This window comes from Anomaloglossus baeobatrachus, chromosome 6 (genome assembly GCF_048569485.1).
Source record: "Anomaloglossus baeobatrachus isolate aAnoBae1 chromosome 6, aAnoBae1.hap1, whole genome shotgun sequence".
In the NCBI taxonomy this organism is placed as follows: Eukaryota; Metazoa; Chordata; class Amphibia; order Anura; family Aromobatidae; genus Anomaloglossus; species Anomaloglossus baeobatrachus.
Window position 1 is genome coordinate 258886615 of NC_134358.1, and position 15875 is coordinate 258902489.

Here is a 15875-nt window from a genome sequence, read left to right on the forward strand (position 1 = left end):
TATTTTCTCTAGTACAGTCATATGAAAAAGTTTGGGCACCCCTATTAATGTTAACCTTTTTTCTTTATAACAATTTGGGTTTTTGCAACAGCTATTTCAGTTTCATATATCTAATAACTGATGGACTGAGTAATATTTCTGGATTGAAATGAGGTTTATTGTACTAACAGAAAATGTGCAATCCACATTTAAACAAAATTTGACCGGTGCAAAAGTATGGGCACCCTTATCAATTTCTTGATTTGAACGCTCCTAACTACTTTTTACTGACTTACTAAAGCACTAAATTGGTTTTGTAACCTCATTGAGCATTGAACTTCATAGGCAGGTGTATCCAATCATGAGAAAAGGTATTTAAGGTGGCCACTTGCAAGTTGTTCTCCTATTGGAATCTCCTATGAGGAGTGGCATCATGGGCTCCTCAAAACAACTCTCAAATGATCTGAAAACAAAGATTATTCAACATAGTTGTTCAGGGGAAGGATACAAAAAGTTGTCTCAGAGATTTAAACTGTCAATTTCCACTGTTAGGAACATAGTAAGGAAATGGAAGAACACAGGTACAGTTCTTGTTAAGCCCAGAAGTGGCAGGCCAAGAAAAATATCAGAAAGGCAGAGAAGAAGAATGGTGAGAACAGTCAAGGACAATCCCCAGACCACCTCCAAAGACCTGCAGCTTCATCTTGCTGCAGATGGAGTCAATGTGCATCGGTCAACAATATAGCGCACGTTGCACAAGGAGAAGCTGTATGGGAGAGTGATGCGAAAGAAGCCGTTTCTGCAAGCACACCACAAACCGAGTCGCCTGAGGTATGCAAAAGCACATTTGGACAAGCCAGTTACATTTTGGAAGAAGGTCCTGTGGACTGATGAAACAAAGATTGAGTTGTTTGGTCATACAAAAAGGCATTATGCATGGAGGCAAAAAAACACGGCATTCCAAGAAAAGCACTTGCTACCCACAGTAAAATTTGGTGGAGGTTCCATCATGCTTTGGGGCTGTGTGGCCAATGCCAGCAGCGGGAATCTTGTTAAAGTTGAGGGTCGCATGGATTCAACTCAGTATCAGCAGATTCTTAACAATAATTTGCAAGAATCAGTGACAAAGTTGAAGTTACGCAGGGGATGGATATTTCAGCAAGACAATAATCCAAAACACCGCTCCAAATCTACTCAGGCATTCATGCAGAGGAACAATTACAATGTTCTGGAATGGCCATCCCAGTCCCCAGACCTGAATATCATTGAAAATCTGAGGGGTGATGTGAAGCAGGCTGTCCATGCTCGGTGACCATCAAACTTATGGTCAAATATACCTTCATCCAGGATCCAGGAACTCATTAAAAGCTACAGGAAGCGACTGGAGGCTGTGATTTTTGCAAAAGGAGGATCTACAAAATATTAATGTCACTTTTATGTTGAGGTGCCCATACTTTTGCACCTATCAAATTTAGTTTAAATGCGGATTGCACATTTTCTGTTAGTACAATAAACCTCATTTCAATCCAGAAATATTACTCAGTCCATCAGTTATTAGATAGATGAAACTGAAATAGCTGTTGCAAAAACCCAAATTGTTATAAAGAAAAAAGGTTAACATTAATAGGGGTGCCCAAACTTTTTCATATGACTGTATCTATTAGATTTTAATGTAATGTTCTCCTTTGCATATTAATATATCATTTTTTCGAGAAACCAGTGATCACTCTATTTTAAAAGAACTAAATATTCATATCCTAAATTATATTTCTGGAGAAGTGTACACTTCCTTTTTCTAGCAATGTTCATTAAGTCATAATAACAGACATATAATACCCAGTATACATTTTATGGAAATGCGCTTTTTCCTTTTTCCTTTATTTCTAAATTTAAAACAATTGTTTTTTGATGGTTTTGTCCACCTCCTCGAGATTTTTTCCCCATACTCACACAGTATAATACCCTACATACAACGTCTTTATCCCCTGCACTATTTTGTCGGCTAATAAAGCACTTGTCCTCGGATTACCTCTAGTGGACATGCGCTGCTCAATCTGAACTCCTCTGACCTTACAGCTACAGTTATATAAAAAGTATTTTTATTTTTTATGTAATCCATGTTCAAAGCCGACATACACGGCGCGATACACACTGTTGTAATCCGCTTCTTTTCTTCTTTCTTTTTATTTTTTATCTTTTCCAATCTTCAGCTCCAGTTAGTACTTTTACCTCCTAGAACTCCTCTTTATACGTATACTGAAGTGGTACCCACCACACAGTACATGAATAGAAGGAAAAGATATCGGCACATACAACGTATAATAATTTATTTCTTTATTGTCACATAGTATTAAAAAAGTCCATCCATAATTAGAAGACCCTAACGCCTTTCCGATGCAAAAGAACGTCCTTAATCATAGGCCTAAACGCGTCAGCGTCTTCTAAATATGGATGGACTTTTTTAATACTATGTGACAATAAAGAAAGAAATTATTTTACGTTGGATGTGCCGATATCTTTTCCTTCTATTCAAGTTATAGTCCACCTGGCGGACTTCATATCGTTGCACTCCATAGATGTGTGGTGACCTATTCCATTGGGCGTGTCAAGCTTTCCTCCACCTCGTCTGTTGTTGTACCAGCACACAGTACTTTAATCCTCCACTCTAATTTACCGGTGAAGAAAAATCTTGTCCTCAGATCACCCCTGGAGGCGCAATTCACTCTGAACTCATTATTTTATTCTACACTTTCCTGTAATAGCCATCAGTTGGCAACTCCATACATTACATACATTTAGTACCACCTACAGGTACATTTAACATACCTGCAATCAAACCAATTAAACAGCTCTAAGGTTTTTTGCTGTTTTAAAAACACATATTCCCAGTCATGATTTTGTATTCTGAATCCCTTGTACCATTGACACGGTAGATCACCAAAATAAACATATGCCTCTTATACTTGTCACAGCATCAGACCATCACGGGTTCAAGCATAATTTTTACCTTTTACTGATAAAAAAAATATTTTTTTTTCATTAGTACACAATTCTTTTCTAGACAATATTTTTCAAGAATTTTGTTCTTTATAAGTTTTTTTCTATTATTTTCTATTTTTTTCACTGGTTTCTGAAAGATTTTATATATTTTTTTTTGTTTTTAGTCGTTTATTTTTTTAATACGTCAGGTGACTGTCAGTTGCCTGCGAACTCTTTTTCAAATCCTGTGTTCTGTATATATGGATCTTCAATGAAGTGTCTCTTGATGTACATCAGTGGGTTTTTTTCGCGATGAAGGAGTCAATACAGACTCTAAAACCCGTTGAAAATAAAAATCACAAAGATCAATCCCTGGACTCATCTACCGAATCTTTCCACGGCAGCGCGGTTAACCCTTTCTTCCTTCCACTACAACAATCATACAATAAGTGCACTTTTCAATATAAAAAAATGAAAAAGTATTACAGCTATAGAAAAACAAAGATGTTCATACCTTGGTTATATGAAACTCGCATTCTTTTGTTTCAGATTCTTTGAATTTATATAACCAGCATCCTTTGTAGCATGCAGCACCCAACAATAGCATACTAGTATTTTCATTCAACAGTCCGTCGGTCAATACATTTTCCACATTTCCTGCATAAATAGAGTATAAAAGCAATGAAAAAATTAAATGGGTACTATGTTCTCAAGTTTGAAAGATATCCCTTGACCATGGGATAGGGGCAGGTGTCTAATGATAGTGTGATAAGGGCTGCGACTACGACCATGCCTGATTAGGAGGAGAAACTACTGGGGCTAGTGCTATTTTCAACTAGAAGCACATATACAGTACAGTGTGAGCCTCCATATAACCTCCCTATATAGAGTATGAACCTTCACATAACTTCCCTATATACAGTATGAGGCTTCAAATAACCTACCTATATACAGTGTGAGCCCTCACATAGCCTCTCTATATAGAGTATGACCCTTATATAGCCTTCCTACATACTGTACAGGATGAGCTCTCACAAAGTCCTATATACAAGCACACATTCTGCACACATATAAAAAAAACTACATCAACACTAGAGTTGAGCGAGAACCTACTTATTCATACTCACTATACTCATAATGAGTATTGTCTAATACTCACATATTCATTCCGAATAGTGTGTCAAGGGGGAAAACCTCTCAAAGTAATGAGTAACCTGAATGCCGTACTTTTGGTGCGAGTAGCAAATAGTGCAGAATTCGGGTTACTCGTTACATTGTGAGTATTCCCCATTGACTTGCAATGCAAATGCTATTCGGAATGAATGCACAAGTATTAGACAGTATTCGTTATGAGTATAGCGAGTACGAATAATTAGGTACTCGCTAACTCCAATCAACACATACTCACCTCGCTTCCACTCGCCTGGCGATCTTCTCCGGTCCTTGGGGCTTCACTTCTATTTGTGTCCGGCAAGTGCATGATGGCGCCGGCACTGGAACGTAAAACAAAAATGACAATGGCAGCTCCCCTCTAGCTGCGATGCCTTTCTGTATTGCCAGCAGTGAAACTTCAGAAAAGCTCTCTGGCCACAAATGGAAGTGTTCTATAACGAGGGCAATCTGGCCATGGGCCTTCCCCCAGGAAAGATTTATCTTATTATATTCCGCCTATGCTGCCCTTCACATACAGGTGCATCTCAATAAATTAGAATACCATCAAAAAGTTAATTTATTTCAGTAATTCAAATAAAAAGTGAGACACATATATTATATAGAGTCATTAAACACAGAGGGATCTATTTCAAGTGTTTATTTCTGTTGATGTTGATGATTAGGGCTTATGTTGATGATTAGGGCTTACAGTCAATGAAAACCCAAAAGTCATTATTTCAGAAAGTTAGAATATTATATAAGACCAACTGAAAAAATGATTTTTAAACTCAGAAATGTTGGCGCCTACTGAAAAGTCTGCACAGTAAATACACTCAATACTTGGTCGGGGCTCCTTTTGCATGAATTGCTGCATCAATACGGCATGGCATGGAGGTGCTCAGCCTGTGGCACTGCTAAGGTGTTGTAAAAGCACAGGTTGCTTTGGTAGCAGCATTCAGCTCATCTGCATTGTTGGGTCTGGTGTCTCTCATCTTCCTCTTGACAATACCCCATAGATTCTCTATGTGATTTAGGTCAGGCGAGTTTGCTGGCCAATCAAGCCCAGTGATATTGTGGTTATTAAACCAGGTATTGGTACTTTTAGCAAAGTGGACAGGTGCCAAGTCCTTTTGGAAAATGACATTTCCATCTCCAAAAAGCTTGTCAGCAGAGGGAAGCATGAAGTGTTCAAGGAATTTCCTGGAAGACGGCTGCGCTCACTTTGGTCTTGATAAAACACAGTGGACCTACACCAGCAGATGACATGCTCCCCAAACCATCACTGATTGTGGAAACTTCACACTAGACCTCAAGCAGCTTGGATTGTGGCCTCTCCACTCTTCCTCCAGACTCTGGGACCTTGATTTTCAAATGAAATGCTAAATTTACTTTCATTTGAAAACAACACCTTGGAACACTGAGCAACAGTCCAATTTTTTTTTCTCCTTGGCCCAGGTAAGACGCTTCTGATGTTGTCTATTGGTCATCAGTGGCTTGACACAAGGAATGTGACACTTGTAGCCCATGTCCTTGATACATCTGTGTGTGGTGGCTCTTGAACCACTCCAGCAGCTGTCCACTCCTTGTGAATGTCCCCCAAATTTTTGAATGGCCTTTTCTTAACAATCTTATCAAGGCTGTGGTTATCCTGGTTGCTTCTGCACCTTTTTCCACCGCATTGTTTTCTTCCACTCACCTTTCCCTTAATATACTTGGATACAGCACTCTGCGAACAGCTATCTCCTTTACAAATGACCTTTTGTGGCTTACCCCTTGTGGAATGTGTCAATGATGCCTTCTGGACATCTGTCAAGCAGTCTACCCCATGGTTGTGAAGCCTACTGAACCAGACTAAGAGACCAGTTTAAACACTTAGGAAGCCTTTGCAGGTATTTTGTGGTAATTATTCTAATTTTATGAGATAATGACTTTTGGGTTTTCATTGGTTTTAAGCCATAATAATCAACATTAACAGAAATAAACACTGGAAATAGATAACTCAGTTTGTAATGACTCTAATAATATATGTGTTTCCCTTTTTGTATTGAATTACTAAAATGAATTAACCTTTTAATGATATTCTAATTTACTGAGATGCACCTGTAAGGGATGGTTATGACATCATGAGGCCACAGCCTAATAGGGGGACATTATTAGGGTATTTGGGCCAAATAGGGGGACATAGTCACTGGTCTGCATATCTTCTCTCCATATTCTGTGTCTCTGTTGTGTCTGTCTCTGTGTGTATGTTTCTGCATGTCCCTGTGCATCTTTGTCTCTCTGTGTCTCTGTCTCTCTGTGACTCTGTCTCTCTGTGACTCTGTCTCTCTGTGTCTGTCTCTCTGTGTCTCTGCCTCTGTGTGTCTCTGTGTCTCTTTGTCTGTCTGGCTCTACTGAAATATTAACTGACACATAAACAGTTTTATACTAACAATGTCCTTTGTTGCCTATAACAACCAATCAGCTCTCCTATTAATGACCTGTAGTTCCCAGCTCCATTGACTTTAATGTAAGTAGGTTTTTTGGCAATTGAATTTTCCCCTCAAAACATAGTCTATGATGTTCCTGGAGTCAAATGAGATGGATGTGAAAGATTTTGTGATTGTAAATGCGACGGTGCAGATTCCTTTAGCAGACACACACACATACATACATACACACACATACACTTTATATATTAGATTAACTATAGTACCTGGCATTGCCCGGGATAATAACTGTCTCTCTCACTCTCTCCCACTCTCCCTCTCTGCCTGTCTGTCTTCCTCTCTGTGTGTCTCTATCGCTCCCGCTCTCTCTGTCTCTCTGTGTATCTCTGTCTCTGTGTCTCTGTCTGTCTCTGTGTCTGTGTTTGTGTGTCTGTGTTTATGTCTTGTCTCTGTGTTTGTGTCTCTGTCTGTGTGTCTGTGTATCTCTGTGTCTGTCTCTGTGTCTGTCTGTCTCTGTCCTTGTGTGTCTCTGTTTCTGTGTGTCTCTGTCTCTGTGTGTCTGTCTCTGTGTCTGTGTTTGTGTCTCTGTGTGTCTCTGTATCTGTGTATCTCTGTCTCTGTGTCTGTCTCTGTGTGTCTTTGTCTCTGTCTGTGTGTCTCTTTCTGTGTATCTGTCTCTGTGTATCTTTGTCTCTGTCTGTCTCTGTGTCCCTGTCTCTGTGTGTCTCTGTCTCTGTGTCTGCTTGACAAAGACCATAGGTCGAAACGTTGCTGTCTTTCATCTGATAGAATAAAAAACAACTTATTTTTTTCACCCGGAGGAACGCTGTCATCTTTCTCTTTTGGTATGTTACACCAAGTGATCCCTTGGTTATGGACGTGCGTTCCTGAGTTGCTCATTGTGTTTTTTGTACAGGCAACATAGTGAATGACCACGGTGCTGTGGATTTACTTTTTTTTTGTCTCTGTGTCTGTGTCTGTCTCTGTGTCTGTCTGTGTCTGTCTCTGTGTCTCTGTGTCTGTGTGTCTGTCTCTGTGTCTTTCTGTCTCTGTGTGTCTATGTCTCTGTGTGTCTGTGTTTTCATGACAGTGATAAAGGCATAGCTGAAATGCGTCTTGTCATGCGTTTCTGCAGGAATAATTTTTCATCTCTGCCTTAGCATATTGTTATATGCTGTGCTTTAAGATTTTAAACATTACAAAATAAAAATGTTTCCTTTATTTTTAGCACCAGTTTTTGAGCTTGCTGGATTTTTTTCCCTTTCTTATATGCAAGGGTGGTATGAGCTCTTGCTATCTTATCCAACGCAGAGCCTCTTTCATGGAAACAGCAGTATATTTAACAGACATCTCTGTGGTAAGTTGGCTATTTCTTGTTGTTTTTTATGTGTCTGTGCTTGTGTCTCTGTCTTTATGTGAGTCTTTGAGTGTCTCTGTGAGTCTCTGTATCTGTGTATCTCTGTCTCTGTGTATCTCTGTCTCTGTGTCTCTGTCTTTGTGTGTCTCTGTGTATCTCTGTGTATCTGTCTCTGTGTATCTCTGTCTTTGTTTGTCTCTGTGGCTGCCTGTGTGTCTCTGTCTCTGTGTGTCTGTGCCTCTGTGTGTGTCTCTATGTGTCACTACGTGTCTGTCTCTGTATGTCTATGTCTTTGTGTGTTTCTGTCTCTGTGTGTCTCTGTCTGTGTGTGTCTCTGTATGTCTGTGTGTGTGTCTCTGTCAAAGTGTGTCTCTGTCTGTTTCTATGTGTGTGTCTCTCTGTGTGTGTCTGTGTGTCTCTATCTTTATGTGTCACTCTCTGTGCCCATGTCTGTGTGTATCTCTGTGTGTTTGTCTGTGTATCTCTGTGTCTCTCTGTGTTTGTCTCTGTGTATGTCGCTCTCTCTGTGTGTGTCTCTTTCTCTGTGTGTGTCTGTCTGAATGTGACTCTGTCCCTGTGTGTGTCTCTGCATGTGTCCTGTCTGTCTCTATGTGTCTGTCTCTAACGATATCATATTACCTCACACATAAGCTCTTATACTAAGAATGTCCATTGTTGACAATAGCAACCTGTAGCTCACAGCTCCATTGACTTTAATGTAAGCAGGTTTTTGGGCAAATAACTAAAGCGCAGGGTTAAATTTCCCCTCACAACCTAGTCTTTGATGTTCCCTGAGTCAAATGATGTGGCTGTACAAAATTCTGTGATTGTAAATGCGATGGTGCGGATTCCTTTAGTGGACACACACATACACACAGCTTTATATATTAGACTAGCTATAGTACCCGCTGTTGCCCAGGATAGTAACTAAGTGTATCTTTGTCTCTCTTTCTCTCCCACTCTCCTTCTCTATCTGTCTGTATCTCTGTCACCATCTCTGTCAGCCTTTCTCTCTCTGTCTGTCTGTGTTTCTGCGCGGTGTGTCTCTATCTGTGTGTCTCTGTGTCTGTCTCTCTGTGTCTCTGTCTCTGAGTGTCTGTGTGTGTTTGTGTGTCTGTATGTGTCTCTGTGTATGTCTGTGTGTGTCTGTCTCTGTGTCTCTCTGTCTGTTTCTGTGTATCTGTCTCTGTGTGTCTGTCTGTCTCTGTCTCTTTCCCTGTCTGTCTGTCTCTGTCTGCATGTCTCTTTGTCTGTCTGTCTCTCACTGTCTTTTTCCCTGTCTGTCTGTCTGTCTGTCTATCTCTCATCTGTCTCTATCTCTCGTCTGTCTCTTTCCCTGTCTGTCTCTTTCCCTGTCTGTCTCTTTCCCTGTCTGTCTGTATCTTTCCCTGTCTATCTCTTTCCCTGTCTGTCTGTCTCTGTCTGGATGTCTGTGTGTGTCTGTATGGCTGTCTCTTTCCCTGTCTGTCTCTGTCTGTCTCTGTTTGTTTCTGTCTGACTCTTTGTTTCTCTGTGTCTTTCTGTCTCTGACTATCTCTTTCCCTGTCTGTCTCTTTTACTGTCTGCCTCTCTCTGACTGTCTCTTTGTCTGTCTCTATCTTTCCCTGTCTGTCTCTTTCCCTGTCTGTGTGTATCTTTCCCTGTCTCTTTCCTTGTCTGTCTCTGTACCTGTCTATCTCTTTCCCTGTCTGTCTCTTTCTCTCTCTGTCCCTTTCCCTGTCTGCCTTTTTCTCTGTCTGTCTCTTTCCCTGTCTGCTTCTTTCTGTCTGTCTCTTTCCCTGTCAGTCTCTGTCTGTCTCTTTCCCTGTCTGTCTGTCTCTCTTCTTGTCTCTTTCCATGTCTGTCTCTTTCTCTGTGTGTCTGTCTTTGTCTGTCTGTCTGTGCTTATGTCTGCCTGTGCCTTTTTGTCTGTCTGTCTCATTCTCTTTATCCATCTCTCCACTGACATCATATTACCTCACACATAAGCTTCTTATACTATGAATGCCCATTGTTCCTAAAGCAACCAGTCAGAACTTCTATTAATGACCTGTAGTTCCCACTTCAATTGACTTTAATGTGACAGTTTTTTTGCGAATAACTGTAAAGCGCTGGGTTAAATGTTCCCCTCAAAACATAGTGTATGACATTCACATCTAAGCAATATGCTGGTAATGTTGGGGCCCAGGTCTGAATGTTCCCCACAGGCCCATAGGACTCTATTTAATTGTGATTTGCTGCGATCAGCTGATCATTGACACTCCCATAAAAATGAATGAAGCGGCAGTGTGCATGTTCAACCTCCGCTTTCTGAGATTGGTGGTGCTCCGAGTGGTCAGAACCCAAGCAATCAGGAATTTAGCCCTTATTCATTGACTATGGGATAACTTCCAAACTTGAGGATACCTTGTTGAAAGCCAACATGTGTTATATTAGTATTTTCGAGCACTTGACCTACAATTTGATCATTGATCTACAATTTACTAAAACATCACAGAGAAGGTCTGCATAGGGGTGATGACATGAGCAATGTTTATTAACATTTTGTTCATTATTAGCATATAAACAGCCCTTGTGGTGTTAGCCTATGTATCCATAGTTTAGTTACAGTGTTTGTCAACCCTGGTGGTTCATTAAAGATCAAAACACAGATGAGAAATCTCGATGGATTCTCATAAATAAAGCATAAGATGCAGTAATATAAAATCAATTTTTATTGAAAATTTAAAAATCATTAAAATTTTACTACAAACACAAGAAGGAACCAATCACAGTCAAGGTATAAATAGATACATGGAGAATAATACAGTAAAATACTACCAATACCCAATCAATAAATATATATAATATAATAAATAGTACAAAAATATATACATTTATATATATATATATATATAAATATGAAAGGAGGCAGTATACTGTAATAAATATGAGGTAATGATAATGCATAATAACAAAATGCAAGGGATATTACAGTATCTAGTCAGAAAGGACGTAATTAAATAATATAAAAGTTGTCCACCTGCATTAACAAAAATCACCAATAGGTTTTGTAAATGCAGGTGGACAACTTTAGTATTATTTAATTACGTCCTTTCTGACTAGATACTGTAATATCCCTTGCATTTTGCTATTATCCATTACATTACCTCATATTTATTACAGTATACTGCCTCCTTTCATATTGCTATATACAGTGCCTACAAGTAGTATTCAACCCCCTGCAGATTTAGCAGGTTTACACATTCGGAATTAACTTGGCATTGTGACATTTGGACTGTAGATCAGCCTGGAAGTGTGAAATGCACTGCAGCAAAAAAGAATGTTATTTCTTTTTTTATTTTTTTTTTTAAATTGTGAAAAGTTTATTCTGAGGGTCATTTATTATTCAACCCCTCAAACCACCAGAATTCTGTTTGGTTCCCCTAAAGTATTAAGAAGTATTTCAGGCACAAAGAACAATGAGCTTCACATGTTTGGATTAATTATCTCTTTTTCCAGCCTTTTCTGACGAATTAAGACCCTCCCCAAACTTGTGAACAGCACTCATACTTGGTCAACATGGGAAAGACAAAGGAGCATTCCAAGGCCATCAGAGACAAGATCGTGGAGGGTCACAAGGCTGGCAAGGGGTACAAAACCCTTTCCAAGGAGTTGGGCCTACCTGTCTCCACTGTTGGGAGCATCATCTGGAAGTGGAAGGCTTATGGAACTACTGTTAGCCTTCCACGGCCTGGACAGCCTTTGAAAGTTTCCACCCATGCCGAGGCCAGGCTTGTCCGAAGAGTCAAGGCTAACCCAAGGACAACAAGGAAGGAGCTCCGGAAGATCTCATGGCAGTGGGGACATTGGTTTCAGTCAATACCATAAGTAACGTACTCCACCACAATGGTCTCCGTTCCAGACGAGCCCGTAAGGTACCTTTACTTTCAAAGCGTCATGTCAAGGCTCGTCTACAGTTTCCTCATGATCACTTGGAGGACTCTGAGACAGACTGGTTCAAGGTTCTCTGGTCTGATGAGACCAAGATCGAGATCTTTGGTGCCAACCACACACGTGACGTTTGGAGACTGGATGGCACTGCATACGACCCCAAGAATACCATCCCTACAGTCAAGCATAGTGGTGGCAGCATCATGCTGTGGGGCTGTTTCTCAGCCAAGGGGCCTGGCCATCTGGTCCGCATCCATGGGAATATGGATAGCACGGCCTACCTGGAGATTTTGGCCAAGAACCTCCGCTCCTCCATCAAGGATCTTAAGATGGGTCGTCATTTCATCTTCCAACAAGACAACGACCCAAAGCACACAGCCAAGAAAACCAAGGCCTGGTTCAAGAGGGAAAAAATCAAGGTGTTGCAGTGGCCTAGTCAGTCTCCTGACCTTAACCCAATTGAAAACTTGTGGAAGGAGCTCAAGATTAAAGTCCACATGAGACACCCAAAGAACCTAGATAACTTGGAGAAGATCTGCATGGAGGAGTGGGCCAAGATAACTCCAGAGACCTGTGGCGGCCTGATCAGGTCTTATAAAAGACGATTATTAGCTGTAATTGCAAACAAGGGTTATTCCACAAAATATTAAACCTAGGGGTTGAATAATAATTGACCCACACTTTTATGTTGAAAATTTATTAAAATTTAACTGAGCAACATAACTTGTTGGTTTGTAAGATTTATGCATCTGTTAATAAATCCTGCTCTTGTTTGAAGTTTGCAGGCTCTAACTTATTTGCATCTTATCAAACCTGCTAAATCTGCAGGGGGTTGAATACTACTTGTAGGCACTGTATATATGTATATATTTTTGTACTATTTATTATATTATATATATTTATTAAATTATATTTATTGATTGGGTATTGGTAGTATTTTACTGTATTATTCTCCATGTATCTATTTATACCTTGACTGTGATTGGTTGCTTCTTGTGTTTGTAGTAAAATTTTAATGATTCCTCATTTATTTATTATTGGACATTTGATTTGAAATGGTTCATTAAAGAGCACGCTGGTGTTTGGAATGGACAGCTGAACTCAGGCCCTTTGTCATGAATACCTTCCCTAAGTGCAAGGACTCCATTCACAAGCAGATGACTTCAGACAATAAAATCTGTGACCATCTTTTGACCCTTTACTCTAATCCATTTTGAATATATGAGCGTCACCTTCAGAGTGTTGATATCAGCAGCCATGTGCACGTTCCTGGAGATTCAAAGACAGTCACTTTAGTGGATGGTAGAATTATGTGGGGGTGTTACAAGATGGACAAGATGGGTAATGTATGGGCTAAGCTTGAGTGTGTGGTTGATATAAAGGTAGCACACAGAGCTAGTTGGGCACATTCGGCCAAGTACCCTATCGGTTAAGGTACTCTTTCGGCCGAGTCTGCTATGCCGGCCACTGCGGCATCACACCCTATTGGCCAAGTCTGCTACACCGGCCGATACTGCATCATACACTGTCAGATAAGTCTGCTAATTTGGCTGCTTCTGCATCGTGCCCTGTCAGCATTGTCTGCTGTGCCGTCCGCTGCTGCATCATACCCTATCAGCCGAACCTGCTGTACCAGATGCTTATGCATCATTCCATATTGGCTAAGCCTGCCAGATTAGCCATCCCGGCTGCACCTGTCGCGGGCGGAGGAGGGGACGCCGCGCTCTCCCACTGCTCGGGTCCGGCTGGCACTGCGGCCTGCTGCTGCTGCTCGGTGGCTCGAGCGATGGGCCGGATCCCGGGGACTCGAGCGGCGCTCCTCGCCCGTGAGTGAAAGGGGATTGGGTTTTGGGATAGTTTATTGTCCGTGACGCCACCCACGGTTGTGGTGATTAAGTGGACACCACCGCTGCTCTGTCTGGGGAGCCCGGGAGTGATGGTACGGAGCAGCCAGTTGTTGATTTGCCCCTCCGTGGGTAGGGGGTTTGGTGGTCCCGGGGCCCAGTGATGGTGTTGGTATGGTGGACAGGCGGGTATGGGGCCTGTGGAGGTGCAGGGGCGCAGGGACAGCGCTGTGCCGCACGGCACGGAGGTACTCACTCAGCCAGTAAACACAACACAGTTCTCGGTAAACAAACGGCTGGTTGGACGGGTCCCTCAGACGGTTACGGTGCTGCGGTTCCCTGCAGTTAGCGGTGATGGTCTCTTCCCTGCACCTATGTAAAGTCTCTTGGTAGCGATGGGTCCCCACCGGTTACCCACTCCTCGGCTTCAATCTGGGCCGAAGGAGCCCTACTTTGCCCGCAGGCGCTGGCCCTGGGAAACTGGTGCCCTGGCGGTGGCGGTGTCTCCCCTTCACGGTCGGGCTGTTGCCTTCAATCGGGACTTGGTTGTTAGGAGACAGAGGTCCCCTTCACTGACGGATTTGGCAAATTATGGCGACTCCTAGCCTTGCCAGGATCCAAAAGGCCCCTGCCCTGGTGCTGACTGTTCTTCGTATACTGCTCCGGTACCGCCGGGTCACCACCCGTCCGCGGTCCTTCCAGCAACCTCCGAACAGTCCCCCTGCAGACTATCACTGCCGTCTGCTGACCTTGCTGTCACAGTCCGGGGCACACACCCGGACCAACTTCAGGCTTTCTCAACTGTTTCTTTGCTGTCGCCACTCTTACTGTCCTCCTTTACCACTTCACTGTTTACTCCTCACACTTCAAACTCTCTCTGATCTGCCTGGTTTTCCCGCCTCCAGGGCTGTGAACTCCTCGGTGGGCGGAGCCAACCGCCTGGCCCACCCCCTGGTGTGGACATCAGCCCCTGGAGGAAGGCAACAAGGATTTTGGGTTAGCTTGGTGTACCTGCAGGGAATGTGGGGTGCATGTGATGTTGTGACCTGTGACCCCTGGCTTGCCCAGGGCGTCACACACCTACCATATCAGTGACTGTCTGTGTCCATACCCCTGGGGCCAGCTGTTGCAGCACTAGTTTTCATGAGTGACAGCACCTGGTTACCACCTGCAGCACAACACCCTCATCTTTTGAGGTTCTGGTGAAAACCTGGTAAGAAACCATAGTCAAGCCCCTCTAAGTTTTCTGTGTGCTGTTGCCCAGTGGGTACACTCCCTGCTCGCACCCGTGAGCATTACATATATCCTCCATCTTGGGACCCTTCCTGAAAAATATGTCCCCATTCCTGTTATAAATGTCCCCCATCCTCGGACCCTAACAGGTATATATGTCTCCCATAGTGGGCCCCTTCCAGGTACATATGTCTGCTACCCTGGGCCCCTTTCACGCATATACTACCCCCATCCTGCTATACATGTCCGTCATCTTGAGCCGCTTCTTGATATCCCCCATTTTGCTACTGTTCTTCAATGCATAAAAAAAAGCAATTCTCACCTTCTCTTGTTCCCATGATGCGTGTCATCCTCTTCTGTAGCCGATGCGCAATGCAACCCTAATGCCTGGCACACCGTCAACTACGGGCCTCTGGCTGGTAGCGTGTATTGTGGTGCAGGGACCCGTCGGGTCTCTGTGCTGCAATACATTTCAGCTGAATGTGCATCCTCAAAGAGTAGGCCACCATCCAACACCCTCCTGCGACCTTGATTGTTATGCACATGTTCAATATCTATTCTTATCAATGATCATTAACTGACACCTCAAAATTCAGCAGATTCTACAGAACCCTTTAAGTTAGGGTGATTTATTTGTCACAGAAAATTTACCATGAAATATTAGGATGTGGGTGCTTGTGTTTATTATTATAAAACATTACAATATATAATTGGAATATATTAAGAAACCTTTTTTTCTATTCACATAAATCAGATAATCCCATAATTGTTGCAGGTTTCATTGCTGGATGTGTAGCTCTTTTTTGATGTATTTTGAAGAAAATAGGCCAAATTTGTATTTTACTACATAACAGTATTATCTCTCCATGAGCTCCTGACTGCTTTATAATGGAGATTACATAATCCCAAGTATAGTCTTTTAAACTTTTAAACTACATTGTAATCATTCTTAAAGGGGATCTTCAGTATAATGAACTTTATTTGGGATTA

General features: G+C 42.0%; 1 protein-coding gene across 1 annotated transcript in view; it reads right to left on the minus strand.

Moving 5' to 3' along the window:
- SERPINB5 (serpin family B member 5) overlaps window positions 1-15875 on the minus strand; it is a 115276-nt gene that overhangs the window by 23081 nt on the left and 76320 nt on the right. The window contains exon 5 of the mRNA XM_075316496.1: window positions 3473-3615. Within this exon, the coding sequence (XP_075172611.1) occupies window positions 3473-3615 (143 nt within the window). The remainder of the gene's footprint in view (window positions 1-3472; window positions 3616-15875) is intronic.